The following is a 14,731-nucleotide window of genomic DNA, read 5'->3' on the forward strand; positions in this document are numbered from 1 at the left end:
CTCGACGGCAAATAACAACAACAACAGATTGCCCCTATTTTATCTTTGATGAATTTTATAGTTTTGGGTTTTACATTGAAATCCTTGATCTAGCTTGAGTTTGTTTTTGTGTATGGGGTGAGGTATGAGTCTTGTTTCATTTTTCTGCAGGTGGATATCCAGTTTTGCCAGCACCATTTGTTAAAGAGGCTGTCTCTTCCCCCATTTAATGAGGTTTGGACCTTTGTCAAAGATTAGTTGTCCATAGATGGATGGGTCTATATCTGTTGCATTGGTCTATGTGTCTATCATTGTACCAATATCATGCTGTTTTGACTGCTGTGGCTGTATAGTAGTTCTTAAGATTGGGGAGCATGAGACCTCCCACTTTGTTCTTCTTCAGAAGTGCTCTGCTTCTCTGAGGTCTTTCCTTTCCATATGAAATTAGTAATTGGTTTTTCCATGTCCTTAAAAAATTTTGTTGGAATCTGGATCAGGATTGTGTTAAATGTGTAGATTGCTTTATGTAGTATTGACATTTTCACAGTATTCAGTCTACCTATCCATGAACATGGTAGGTTCTTCCGTTTATGTAGTGTCCTTGTTGTCTCTTGTAGCAGTGTTACATAGTTTTCTTTGTATAGGTCTTCTGTGTCTCTGGTGAGGTTTATTCCTAGATATTTTATCTTTTTAGTAGCTATTGTAAATGGTATTGTTTCCCTTTTTTCTTTATCATTGGACTCTTTGTTGGTGTAGGAAGCCAATTGATTTTTGTATGTTGACCTTGTATCCTGCCACTTTGCTGAACCTCTCTATTAGTTCCAGTAGTTTTTTTATTGAGTCCCTTGGGTTTTCAATGTACAGGATCTTATTTTCCACAAACAGAGATAGTTTTAATTCCTCTTTACAAATTTGTGTGCCTTTTATTTCTCTTTCTTGCCTTATTGCCCTGGCCAGGACTTCCAGTACAATGTGAAATAGAAGTGGTGATGGAAGGTATCCTTGTCTGGTTCCTGTTCGTAAGGGGAATGAATACCTTGAGTTTTTCCTCCATTAATAATGATGCTGGCTAATGGTTTTGCATATATGGTCTTTTTTATGTTGAGGAATTTCGCTTCTATCCCTATTTCGCTTAGAGTTCTGAACAGGAATGGATGTTGGATATTATAAAACAGCTTTTCTGCATTGATTGATATAATCATATGGTTCTTTTATTTTGTTTGTGGCGGATTATATTGATTGTTTTTCTGATGTTGAACCACCCTTGTAAACCTTCTATGAATCCCACTTGGTCAGGGTGTATTAATTTTTTGATATGTTGTTGGATTATGTTGGCTTGGATTTTAAAGATTTTTGCATCTATATTCATGCAGGATATTGGTCTTTAGTTTTCCTTTCTAATGGTGTGTCTTTCCCTGATTTTGGTATTACTGTTACGCTTGCTTCATGAAATGAGTTTGGGAGTATTCCATCTTATTCTATGTTCTGGAATAGGTTGAGTAGCATAGGTATCAACTCTTCTCAGAACATTTGATAAAATTCTCCAGTGAAGCCATCAGGGCCAGGACTTTTCTTTGTTGGAAGTTTTTTTATGATCTGTTCAATTTCTTCTTTTGTTATAGGTCTGTTCAAGTATTCTATCTCTGAATGGGATAGTTTAGGTAGGTCTTGTGATTCTAGAAACTTGTCCATCTCTTCTAGGTTCTCAAATCTGTTGGAATACAGTTTTTCATAATATTCTGTCAGTATCTTTTTATTTCAGTTGTTTTTGTTGTGATGACACCATTTTTGTTTATAATTCTTGTGATTTGAATCCTCTCTTTCTTTTCTTTTGTTAGATCTGACAATGGTTTAATCGATTGTATTAATCTTTTCAAAGAACTAGCTTTTTGTTTTGTTTTGTTTTGTTTTCGTATCATTTATTTCTGCTCTGATCTTTATTATTTCCTTACTTTTATATACTGTAGGATTCTTTTGTTGTTCTATTTCTAGTTGTTGGAGTTGATGAGTTAGTGTTGATTTTGTTTCTTTCCTCTTTTTTGATGTATTCATTTATCGCTATAAACTGTCCTCTGAGTTACTGCTTTCACTGTGTCCCATAGGTTTTGGTATGACGTATCTTTATTCTCATTTGTTTCTGGGAATTTTTTTATTTCAGTTTTTATTTGTTCTATTACCCAGTAGTTTTTGAGCAGTGAATTGTTCAGCTTTCATATGTTTGATGCTTTTTCCCTGATCTTCCTATTATTAATTTCTAATTTTATGGCATTGTAGTCTGAGAAGATGCTTTGTAGTATTTCAGTGCTTTTTAATTTATTAAGGCTTGTTTTATGTCCTAATATATAGTCTATTCTGGAGAAGGATCCATGTGCACTGGAGAAGAATGTGAATTGTGCGTTTGTTGGGTGAAATGCTCTGTATATGTCTATGAGGTTGAGTTGGTTGATTGTATTGTTGAGTTCTTCTGTATTTTTGTTGAGTTTTTTTCTAGTTGACCTGTCCCTCTTTTTTCTAGTTGACCTGTCCCTTTTTGAAAGTGGTGTATTAAAGCCTCCTACTACTATTGTAGAGTTGTCTATTTTCCCTTTTAATTCAGTTAATACTTGCTTCACGTATTTTGGAGCACTTAAGTTGGGTGCATAAATACCTATTATTGTATCATAACGTCTTCTTTGTTAGTGGACCCTTTCACCATCATATAATGTCCTTCTTTGTCTCTTATGATGTCTTTTACCTTAATGTCTATTTTATCAGAAATTAATGCTGCCATTCCTGCTCTTTTTTGATTACCATTGCCTTCTAGGCAGCATATTGATGGGTCTTCTTTTCTTATCCAATCTGCCACTCTCTTTCTCGTGATTGGTGCGTTTAGTCTGTTCACATTGTGTGTAATTAGTGATAGGTATGAATTGATTGGTGTCATTCTATTGTGTTTTTTTGTTGTGTTGTTGGTATTTCCTTGATCCATATACTTTTCTGTGCTGAGTTCGGTTTGTTGCCAAATGCTTCCTCTCTATTGTTGGTTTTGTGCTTATTAAACCCATGTTTTCCTTCCTTCTGGATTTGCTTAGGGGGATTGTTAATTTTCTCTGTGGTTACCTTGGAGTACATTCTTGTCTCCACATTTTTAGAACAGTGCGTTCTATGAAAACATTGTCCTGTTTTCCTCCCCATTTGGAAGTTTATATCTAGAAGTTTTATTTCCTGCTGTTATTGTGTGCTGATTGACTTCCTTGGTTTTTAGTGTACAATGTTTTATGGTCTTATTTTGAGTTTCTATTTCTGATTTGGTTTTAGTGTTGATGCCATGTATCCTGATTCTGTTGGTTTTTGTTGTGGGTTCTCTACTGGAAAGACTTCCTTAAGCATTTCTTGTAGGGTTGGTCTGGTTTTCACAGAATCCCTTAATTTCTGTTTGTCTGGGAATGCCTTGATTTCGCTTCATATTTGATGGATGATTTGACTGGATATAGGATTCTTGGTTGGAAGTTATTTTCCTTCAGTGTTTTATATATGCCGTCCCATTGCCTTCTTGCCTGCATGGTTTCTGCTGAGTACGGAGCTCAGCCTAACTGTTTGATAATTATAAGTAATATTTCTTTTGTCCCGGGCAGCTCTCAAAATTTTTTCTTTGTCTTTGTTTTTTCTCTTGGGATCTATCTTGTGTGGGGTTCTATGAGCTTTTTGGACAAATATCTCTTCTTCCTTCTTGATGTAGGGGAAGTTTTCTGTTAGTAGGTCTTCCACAATTTTCTTGGTGGTTTTTTTTTTTTTTTTTTTTGGTCTCTTCTTGTTCTGGAATTCCAATGAGTCTTATGTTGTTTTTTCTCATATCATTCCATGTAACTCTTAGGTTTTCTTCATTTCTCTTAAATCTTTGTTCTGGTTTTTCTTCATACAGGCTGGTGCCCAGGGATTTATCTTCTAATTGGAATATGCATTCTTCAGCCAGTTTTGTCTTATTCTTTTGTGCTTCTACTATATGTGTATTTCAGTAATTTTGGTATTCATCTTCTGGACTTCTAACTGCTGTTTTTATATGAATTCTGATTGTGCATTAATCTTACTTTCTTCTTGAATGGTTTTTCTGAGTTCTTCCAGGGACCTGTCTGTGTTCTCCTTGCTTCTGTTTGGGGTTTCCTTAGGCTCTTGTAAATCTCTATAAACATATCTTCTAAATTCCTTCTCAGATAATTCTATTGCCTCCTCTTCCTCCATGTTTAATGAGACCTTTGTTTGTGGTTTTGCTTCTAATGACTTGTTCTGGTTTTTTTTTGTTTGTTTGTTTTGAGGTTACTTCTTGTTTCCTAGCCATTTTGAGGTTGTCTTTAACTGTTGGTTATGTATTGATTTGTTTTATCTTGGCTTTATGATTTAATATTTTGAAATGGTGGAGCCTGGTGTATTTTCTTTTTTTAGTTATTAATTCAGGTATGCTGGGTTGCTCTGCAGTTTTCTTTGTGATGATGGAATCACTGTGTGGAATGTGTCGTAAAGAGTGTTTAGAATTCGAACCGGGAGGTATTATGGTGGCTGAATATGATTTCTTCTGTTGGATGAGTGAGGGTATTAGCGGAGGTGAGAGCAGAAGAGAGAAAGAAGGAAAGCTCCCTGTTGCTAGGGGCGGTTTCTAGAGCTTTGAGTGGGCTGCTAATGATGACGTTGTACTCTTATACATAGGCTGGCAGCTTAAGTTCAGCAAAGACTCCAGTTGGTAGGGGGTCCCCACTTTCCGCCAGGCTCACACACACGCAAAAACTCTGCTCCCGAGGCCCCTTGGTGCCAAAAAGCCAGCCCAAGACAACTGCCCGGCTCTGCGATCCACCGTGGGAGTTCTTTTCTAGGCCCATCCACTTGCGGCGCTGGTCCATACCGCAGTCCGCAGCGGGATTTCCTCCCATGGCCCGCGCACTTGCGGCCCCAAAGATCTACTCAGTTTCAGCGGCACTGGAGTCAGGGCAGTGCCCATTCTCACCCAGTGGTCCTAGTATTACTGATAAAAGTCAAGTGCGGGCCTCTCAGTGCCAAAAAGCTGACCTAAGGCTGTTCAGTGATCCACTGCAGGAGCACCTCCCCGGGCCCACCCTCTTGCAGCCCAGTGGACTCTCTGCTTGGGTTTCAGTGGCGCTGGAAGTGTCCACTCGCACTCAGCTGACCCAAGTGACCGATAAAATCAGGTGCTGAAGGTGGATCCTTGGGGTGATTGCTGGTATGCTGTTATGGTGTGTCTTCTTCCTTAACCCAGGGAGGTCTCAGATAGCCTTTCTTGCATGCCTGTCGGCGCTCCGCAGGGTAGATCTCCTGTTCTTGTTATTTTTTTCCCCTGTCCCTTTCTCCTTTCTAATCCTTCTCCCCTGAGTTTGGTGTACTCTGACTCAGCTGTTCAGAGCACCAGAATCCCTAATTCAAACTTCTATACCTAGTTTTTCAGGCACTGAGATGCTAGAAGGCATTAGCGTGGTGACTACTGACAAGGCTTCCTTTTGAAATCCCCCCAAGTCTGTATTCTTACATCCATTCCCAAGCCAAAATTACTTGCATCTTTTATACATTAACTATGCTATTATTCATTAAACTATGAACTCCTTTATTGCAGGGATATTACTATACCCATATTTATATTTTTAGCATCTTACAAGGTAACCAGTGTATTGTAGCCACTGTATAAAGTATTTGTTGCAGTATGGAATAGGTGGCTATGAAAGAATACATAATCCTTTTTCTCTTTGGTGTTGTTAACCTTCTTTATAATAGCACTTCTAATTTTGCTTCTCATCAGTAGAAAATCAAGTTTGTGTTTAAATATCTTTAGAATCAAAACTTCAGAACTATAGGCAAAGAAGTACAAGAAGTTTAATTTTGAACCATTAAATATTGCCACTATAGTAGATTGACAGCTTGAGCTTGAAAGTTATCCAGTACATACAACCTGTAACTAGTAGATAATCCACTGATTATCTGCTTTGTGTTTTGCTGTTTGATAGACATTGCCAGTATGAAGAGTTACCTTTTTCTTTAATCAAGATTTCATTGAAATACATAGTAGGAGTTCCATATCCGAAGTGTGGAAGTGCGTTATGGTGAATTGCACAATTAGAAGACATTCTAAAAGTTTGATTTTTTTGGTTGAGTATCTTTATCATGATTAATAAGTCTTGGACTGAGAAACAGTCTTTCCATAGTAGGAATAATTGAAGCAACTACAGGTCTTTCTATGGTAGACCTAAGAGAAATAATTATCCCCTCGATCCTAATACGCATAATTGTGTTAGGGTGATCGGTTTTAGCTTTCCATTTAAAATAAATAAGCATTCATCTGAAGCACAAGAGACTTGCCCCTAGAGCACACAGCTCTTTTTACATTTGTTTTACTCACTAGTGACTAGAGAATTATGAGGCATTAGAACATGTAGGTGACTTGCCAACAGGTCTGAGTTTGATTCTTACCTAGATGGCAAGTATGAATTCCTTACTATGATTTTGGATATATGTTTATTATGCATTTTAGATAAAGATGGGAAGTGACATTTGAATAGAGGCATGCAGACTTTTGGGAGGAGGAAAAATACACTTTCCCTTGACAACTGGTTTCATATTATTCATTTCTTGTTTATCTTAGGAAACTGATTGAAGAAGAGTGCCAGCGGAGAGAAAAAGAGCAGCAGCTGTCAGCTGCAAATGAAAAATCTGTTTTGGCTGTAGAGGAAGTAAAAAGTTACAAGTGAGTTCAGTTTCCAAAGAGGATGTCAGTGGCTAATTAAACTACTATTGCCTTTGTTTTGTTTTGTTAACTTTTTACATACACAAATGGTCAAAGAACAAGAATACATTCAATTCACACTAGAGAAAAAAAGAAATTTCAAGTGAACAAATGAAAAAGTGTTAACAAAAATTTCGTTAGACCCAGTGCTGGCAAGACTGTAAGGGAATTTGGTTCATGCAAACTGTTCTGGGTGAGTTTGTATATTGCATCATCTTTTAGGAAAGCAATTTGTTGTGAGATGTATCAAAAGCCATAAATATGATCATGCCATTTGATAGACCCAGTAATCATAGCTCTGGGAAATTTTCTATGAATATAATTACAAGAAGAAAAAAAAGTTTATGAACGAAGATTCATAGTAGAATTATTTGAGAACAGAGTGAAGCCCAATTAAGGAATTTTTGATGTATCAATTCAGAATCTCCAGCCATTAAATAATAAGGAATTTAAGTAGTATTAGTTTTGATCCTATTGCACTATTACTAGAACCATGCAAAATATGTTTTGTATATATGAATGAAATCTATAAGGGTACAGTTATTAGAGGACATGGAACATGATCAAATTCTTTAGAATTTTATTTAGTTGTACTTTAACTGATAAAAGCAAATGTCATTCTTAGGCAGAGAATTGAAGAAATGGAAGATGAATTACAGAAAACAGAGCGCTCATATAAAAACCAGGTAATAATTTTCCTGCCCTCTCAAACTACAGTTGTTGAATTATTTGATATCTAATACAGACCACTATAATGGCTATTAAAATGAATTCCTAAATGTATTTTTTGATGTGTGGTCTTTTTCAGATTGCTGCTCAAGAAAAGAAAGTTCATGATAACTGGGTAAGATATTTTGTTTTCCTTTCCTTTATTTTGTGCATAATCTACCACAACTGAACCTGGGTATTTTTCTTCAATAGCTCAAAGCTCGTGCTGCAGAAAGAGCTATAGCCGACGAGAAAAGAGAAGCAGCCAACTTAAGGCAAAAGTATGCAGTTTTAATACATACTTTTTCAGTGCATGTTAGTGTTTGTCAGGCTATGCTGTTTTCTGTCTATCAAAGACATTGTTATTCTACTTCATATATTTAAGTCAGTTCTTTCTCTATATTCAAGATTATTGGAATTAACCGAAAAGTTGTCAGTGCAAAAGGAAGAACCTGTGATTGTAAAACCAATGCCAGGAAGACCTAATTCACAAAACCGCCCATCAAGAGGTACAGGGGGCACTTTGTAAAGGGTAGCAGTCTAATTTTTTTGGTGTAAAATGTGTATTGATTACTTTTTGTTTCTGTATATAATAATTGTGATGCCCTAGAAAGAATCCCAGGTACTTACTAAAAGAAAAAAGGCTGTCTTAAAAGTGGTAACATGGCAGTTTATTTTTCAGGTCCTCTAAGCCAGAACGGCTCATTTGGCCCATCCCCAGTGAGTGCCGGTGAGTGCTCCCCTCCGCTGACAGCAGACCCGCCTGTGAGGCCCCTCTCTGCAACTCTCCCTCACAGAGATATGCCGAGAAATGAATTTGGTGAGCATTCATATTGTTCCTTGCAATAAACTGTTTCAAGAGCTTTTATTTGAGAATCCTAATAAAAACAATATTTTAGAATTTGGTTCTGTCCAGAATAGAGAAGGAAATTCATAGTCTACTGAAAGATCAGCTATAGAATAGAGAGCATTTGTTAATACTACTTTTCTGGGAGTTCCTCTGGTTTTTATTTTTAATTTTTTTATCATGAAGTATAAGCCTTTAAGTTTCTAGGAGTTTCCTCTCCCTAATACTATCAAAGCCCTAAAACTTAATGTAGCATGCATACTTCCATATGTCATTATTATAACATTGTTATAAATCGATTTATAGTCATAAATATTTATATAAAACTTGTGAAGATATGGATGTAAGATATAGACTTGGGTGGGGAGGCCAAAGAATTGTATTGAGCCTGTAGTTTGAAATGTGAAACCAGTGTTATTAATATGCAGCATTTGTTGTTTTTCCAACGCAAGGCAGTTCTTAATTTAATTCTTTAAGTCTTGTTGGGCCCAGTTAATGAAGGAGTTGTTCAGCGCGAGGAATTTGCCAACACACGACGATGCAAAAGCAAAAGGAAAGTTTATTTGCTAGCTCAAGCTAGGGTCCCTGCTCTTGCCAACGCAGTGGCCAAGGCAAAAGACCTCGTGCTCCTTCACTATCACACTTTTATAGGAAAATATGGGGTGGAGTAGCACCAGGGCAAAGGGGTACAGATGACTGGTTGTTGCTAAGGGGTTTAGGGCAGGGATCTGAGATGTTGGGGGACGTGTTGGAATCCCCCAGCTCCAAAGTGTACTTAGGGAATTATTATCTAGGGAGAATGCAGAGCCCTGATATGTGGGAGACTTCAGGACATGCTGAGTCCGGTAGATAAAAGCCCTGAGGCATGGGGAGTGTTAGAATCCCCCACACTGAAAGACTTCTGGTTAAAGATATACCTGGAGGCCATTAGGACTCAGGCCTCACAGTTTGTGCTTGAATTATAAGTGATTACCATTACATGTATTGGGAGACCCATTTTTAATGTTGCTTTATAGTGGAGTTGACTCCTAACTTCCCCACAATTGGTTTATTACTTCTGAAATATACATACAAAGGCTCTGTTGTTTCTTTCTCAAGGGCCAATGGATGGACCTCTGCCTCGCCCTCAGTGGCCATCTGAAGCATCTGGGAAGCCCTCTCCCTCTGGTAAGGGAGGGATCTAAGTGTGTCCAGAGTTTCAAATTATGGAAGAAGGTGTGGAAGATTTTGTATTCTTCCTCACAGAGTATATGAATCAGAATAAATCTAAGTCAGTTCTTTGGCCTTTAACAGATCCTGGAGCTGGTGCAGCTCCCATGATGAACAGCAGCTCAAGAAGGTCTTCACCGAATGTGATGGAGGAGGGCAAAGTAAGTTGTGCAGTCATTTGGAATTGTACTTAGATGTTTCAGGAAACGTTCAGCTTTTTCTACAACACCCTCTCCTTGCCTCATCCCTCATTTGTGTGCCCTGTTATATTTGTACCGACTTATTTTTTAAAAAGCAAACTGTTCCCCAAGAGCCTGAAGGCCCCTCAGTTCCCAGCATTACATCTTTGACTGAACATCCAGTAGCAGTAAGTACTTAGAGGCTGAGGACTGAACTCGGCTTCTACTTGGTGTATTTCTGGAAAGGATATGAGGAGCATGACACTAATCTTCATTGCTTTAAATTGCATGGCAGTATTGCTCTTAATGTTTTCCTTGGCTTGGAAGTGTTGGTGGGTTACTGAAATCTGATTGGTTGGTTGGTTTTTTCCTCCTCTTTCCTGTTTTGTTAGGTAATTAACCTGCTTAGAACGTCTGCTCTAATTAGCCTACCTAAACAATGTGAAAAGTCATCACCCCCACTTTATATTGTATGCTTCAGGGTTGAATGCTCTCGGGCAAGGAAATTGCCTACTAATAAATTATATAATTCATCATTATTTTATCTTTGTTTGGAAGTGTACTATTTCAGAATCCCTCTAAATGTACTAGGTGAATCCTATCTTGAATGGTGTGAAATTAGATTTTAAAAGAATGCTTGTTGGAAATGAAATACTAAATAGTGAAAATCTGTGGTTACCTATTGAAGCAGTTACTTAAGTTATGTTCACGCAGTGTATTTTCTTGTAGCCTCTGTACATATTATAGCTGGTAAGTTTCCCTGATCTTACTTCAGAGTGCTTTTCCATTTTGAAATTAAATAAATTTTAGATTTAATTTATTTAGGATTTCCAATCCATTTTCCCATAGGAAATGATTGTTTTTCAGTCACTCATAATAATATAGTATTACTAGTAAATGAAGATCAATATTAAAGCTGTGCCTAACTTGCATATGTAACATTGTCTCTGTTGGAAAATACTTTGCAAGTTCCAGTTCAGGACTCGAGGAATACACATCTCAGAGAGAGCCTTTTGACCAAGGGTAGCTTCTACAGAGAGTACGGACCCCTTTGTCAAAGAGAGGAAGCAGAAGTGCAAAGAGGGTAGTATTGAATTTCAGTTCAGCCTCTTACATGCTGTGTGACCTTGAGCAAATTATCTAATTCTCTGTGCCCCTGTTCCCTTGTATTTTAAATAGGATAGTCATGCTTAGAGATTCAGAAATCTGAGAATTAGAGGTAATATATGAAAGGCCTATGGAAGGTACATTGACTAGTTAGCTGTTAGTACATTTGTAGAGAATGGATTTTTCACTCTCTTTAACTCTCTGTATTCACTATGGAAATAATGGTGATGGGAAGAAGGGCTATCCTAGAAATAGATGGCAGTCTGAATGGTGACAGTTACCATTAGTTGGGATTTAGCTCTCCTAATATTCTTTGACAGTCCTCTTGCTTTTCCTTCATTTACAGATATAGGAATTAACATGAATGGTGAAACTGTTTACTCCTGCCATCATTTTAACCTAAGCTGTCAGTGGAGGCAAGGGAAGGGGCAAAGGTGCTATAGGGATTATGCTCTGTGTAAACCTAGTGAAGAGGTGCCAGGTGCCTGTCATTTGCTTCATTGACTTTCAGCTTTTATTGGTGTTGGTGCTTTTGTTTGTCATACTTAAGTTTAGAACTTGAACTGCTTCTCTCCTGCAGGTTAATATAGCTGCAAGAGGGCCCCCTCCTTTCCCAGGAATGCCCTTCATGAGCTCTCCTGTGGGAGGCCCTGTCCCACCACCCATTCGATATGGACCGCCTCCTCAATTCTGCAGGCCTTTTGGGCCTCGGCCGTTCCCGCCACCGTTTGGTATGATGATCTAAACTGTAGTAATTGACTTAGAAAGTGTATTAATCTTTTCTCTCTATTCCTTGCTGAAAGATTATGAAGTTGCTATTGCAGCTTTATAACTTTCCATTTCATAAGATGCCTAGGGTGCTGCATAATCTTCCTATACTACAGTGGATGGCATGTATCTCTTACAGACAAGGAAAGGGGCTGTTCCTAAAAAGCCAGGAATATCAGTTCTACAGATGTTTAGTAGACCATATTTGGCTATATACGATGTTCTATAAAAGAAAAGTAGATAGGACATGTCCCGTAACTCTAAGAGCTTAAGACATCCTATATATAACATAAAGCTTATAATCACCCATACTGGAAACATAAGCAGTGAGTCACAGAAATCAAATGCCCACTCCCTATTTGGAAATAAATGGAAGGGGGCAAGTATTAAAAAGAAGATAGACTTAAGTTACTTAATGGATGTGAATTTAATTGGATAGAGCCAGAAGGCCATTCCCAGCAGGGTAAGCAGCTTGATTTGTTATTGAGAATATATACACCAAAACATATACCAATTCAGCTATCTCTACGTGTATAATTCAGTGACAGTGATTACATTCTTCAAGTTGTACAGCCATTCTCACCCTCCTTCTCTGAGTTTTTCCTCCCCTAACATAAACCCACTGCCCCCTAAATTTCCTGTGTAGCTGTTGTCACTTTGATATCCCATATACCTAACCAAACTCACTGCCAAGTTGATTCCCTATTGGGTCTCCAAAGCTATAAATCTTTATGGAAGCAGACTGCCTCATCCTTCTGTGGAACAGCTGGTGTGGGTTCGAATTACCAACCTTTTGGTTAGCAGCCAGAAGCCTTAAACGTTGCACCACCAAAGCGCCTTATAGACAGTTCTTAAAAAAGTGTAATGCTCAAAGCACACCTTTTTTCACTAGTTAAGCTAAACTATTATTGAGTTTTAAGATAACTTTAGCAGATATTTTTGGTTTAAGGTTCAAAGATGATCTCACGACAATACTTTCAAGGGTTCACCTACCCTCCATGGCTCCAGGGATCTGGAATCCATGAGAATTAGAAATTCTGTTCTGTATTTTCCCCTTTTGATCAGGATTCTACTATGGAATCACTGATCAAAACGTTCAGTAATGGTACCAGACACCATCCAGTTCTTCTGGTCTTAGGGCAAAGGAGGCAGCTGTTCATGAAGGCAATTAACTACATATATTCTTCGGGAGCTCTGGTAGCATAGTGCCTAAAGCACTTAACTGCTAACCAGAAGGCTGGCGGTTCAAATCCACCAGCCACTCCTCGGAAGGAAGCTTGGGCAATCTACTTCCGTAGTGACATTGCCTCGGAAACCCAAGGAGGGGTCTCTATGAGTTGGGTTCGACTTGACGGCAAATAACAACAACATCATATTCTTTTAACTGTTCCAGGCTCCTCTTCTTCCTCTGTTACTCCAGACAAATAGACTCACTGTCTGTCATGCTTTGAATGGCTGACAAGCAGATTGATTTTTGATAGCACATTTTAGTCCGCGCTGAGCTGCTGCATCAATGTTTAATTGCTAACAGTAGTAGAAAGTGGAATTTCCTTTTTTAATGTCTTTGTTGCACGGAAAAACCCTTATTTCATAATATATTGTCTTGGTATATATGGTACTTCCAAGTACAAACCAAGCTATTGTGAGATAAAGATGGCAGAATTGCATAGTGGAAAAAAGTCTAGAGCTAGGTAGAACCATGTTTCAATCTACCTCTGTTGCTTTGTGGCTGGCTGGCAATAGGTATGCAATTTAACCTTGCTGAGCCTAAGTTTGCCTCATCTATAAAATGAGGATGCTACCACCTGATTTCTTTACACACCTACACACACTCACTGCCATCAAGTTGATTCCAACTCATAGCAACCCCCCACTGGGTTTCCAAGGCTGGAAATCTTTATGAAAGTAGATCGCCCCATCTTCCTTCCACAGAGCAGCTGGTGGTTTTGAACTGCTGACCTCCTACTTTGTAGCCAAATGCCTTATCCACTATACCACCACAGCTCCTCACATAATTTCTAGGGTTATGCAAAATTGAAGACTGTATTAACATGCCTGAAATCATCTTAGTTTAAATTAGTTTCATACTTACATGACTTATTTTTTTCTTTATCTAGGTCCTGGGTTGCATCCACCACTAGGCTTAAGAGAATATGCACCGAGCATTCCACCTGGAAGGCGGGACCTGCCTCTTGATCCTCGAGAATTTATGCCAGGACATGCGCCTTTTAGACCTTCAGGCCCAAGAGAGTACTTTATTCCTGGGACACGATTACCACCCCCAACGTATGGCCCCCAGGATTTTCCACCTTCTCCTGCTGCAAAAGACTTGCTGCCTTCAGGCTCTCGAGATGAGCCCCCATCTGCCTCTCAGAGCTGTAGCCAGGACTCTTCACAGGCTTTCAAACAGAGCCCGTAACTCTGACCTCTGATACGTAACCCCAGAGAAAGACTATGCACTATTGGTACAGTAAGAGATTTCACTGGCTTCAAAATCCAAAAGTTTATTTTTAAAGGTTTGTTTTTAGAACTAAGCTGCCCTGGCAGTGTGCGTTTTTGAACCAAACAATTCAAGAATATAATCCCTCCCCCCAAATAAAGACCAATTCTTAAGCTAGCACCTCCATACAACTTTGAAATGTGCAATAAAGAATACCTACCTGTGTTGTAGTTAATGCAGAATATGTAATTACTAAATGATTTGGAATGTCATGAAAAATATGAAAATTTCCTGTGGAAATGCTTTAAGAACATGTATTTCCAATCCTTATCCTATTTTTCATGTACACCAGTTGATGAAACAGCAGTGGTGTTCATAAGGTTGATTTTTAAAAAATACCTGGTCACAAAGACTGTTACACAAAAAAATGTTTACTGAAAGATCACTAAACTTTATCTTTCCTCCCTACTAAAGTTCTTTGTAGTAATAGTTCATTAAAAATGGTTTAGTAATATTTCTCAAGTGTCTGTTAATTCATTATGTTGTTTTCTCATGAGTTTTGTGCCATTTTAGTAACATGTAAAATCGGGATCCCAGAACTGAAGAAAGACGGTGACTTTGCAGCACATGGTTACTCCTGTTTTTTATTTATTTATTTATTTTTTATTTTATTTATTGTGATTTGGGTGAAGATTTACAGAGCAAATTCACTTTCCATACAGCAGTTCACATAT

At 38.1% G+C, this 14,731-nt stretch overlaps 1 protein-coding gene across 1 annotated transcript in view; it reads left to right on the forward strand.

The window, feature by feature from the left end:
* Window positions 1-13,976, forward strand: part of MIA3 (MIA SH3 domain ER export factor 3) — a 69,790-nt gene extending 55,814 nt beyond the window's left edge. The window contains exons 19-29 of the mRNA XM_042780419.1: window positions 6,599-6,700; window positions 7,365-7,425; window positions 7,548-7,583; window positions 7,661-7,728; window positions 7,856-7,956; window positions 8,130-8,267; window positions 9,393-9,461; window positions 9,588-9,664; window positions 9,799-9,870; window positions 11,370-11,520; window positions 13,675-13,976. Coding sequence (XP_042636353.1) covers window positions 6,599-6,700; window positions 7,365-7,425; window positions 7,548-7,583; window positions 7,661-7,728; window positions 7,856-7,956; window positions 8,130-8,267; window positions 9,393-9,461; window positions 9,588-9,664; window positions 9,799-9,870; window positions 11,370-11,520; window positions 13,675-13,976 — 1,177 coding nt within the window. The remainder of the gene's footprint in view (window positions 1-6,598; window positions 6,701-7,364; window positions 7,426-7,547; window positions 7,584-7,660; window positions 7,729-7,855; window positions 7,957-8,129; window positions 8,268-9,392; window positions 9,462-9,587; window positions 9,665-9,798; window positions 9,871-11,369; window positions 11,521-13,674) is intronic.
* Window positions 13,977-14,731: the final 755 nt, after the last annotated feature.

The sequence above is a fragment of the Orycteropus afer genome, unplaced genomic scaffold, assembly GCF_000298275.1.
Source record: "Orycteropus afer afer isolate SDZICR_OR568_19922 unplaced genomic scaffold, OryAfe1.0 scaffold00039, whole genome shotgun sequence".
In the NCBI taxonomy this organism is placed as follows: Eukaryota; Metazoa; Chordata; class Mammalia; order Tubulidentata; family Orycteropodidae; genus Orycteropus; species Orycteropus afer.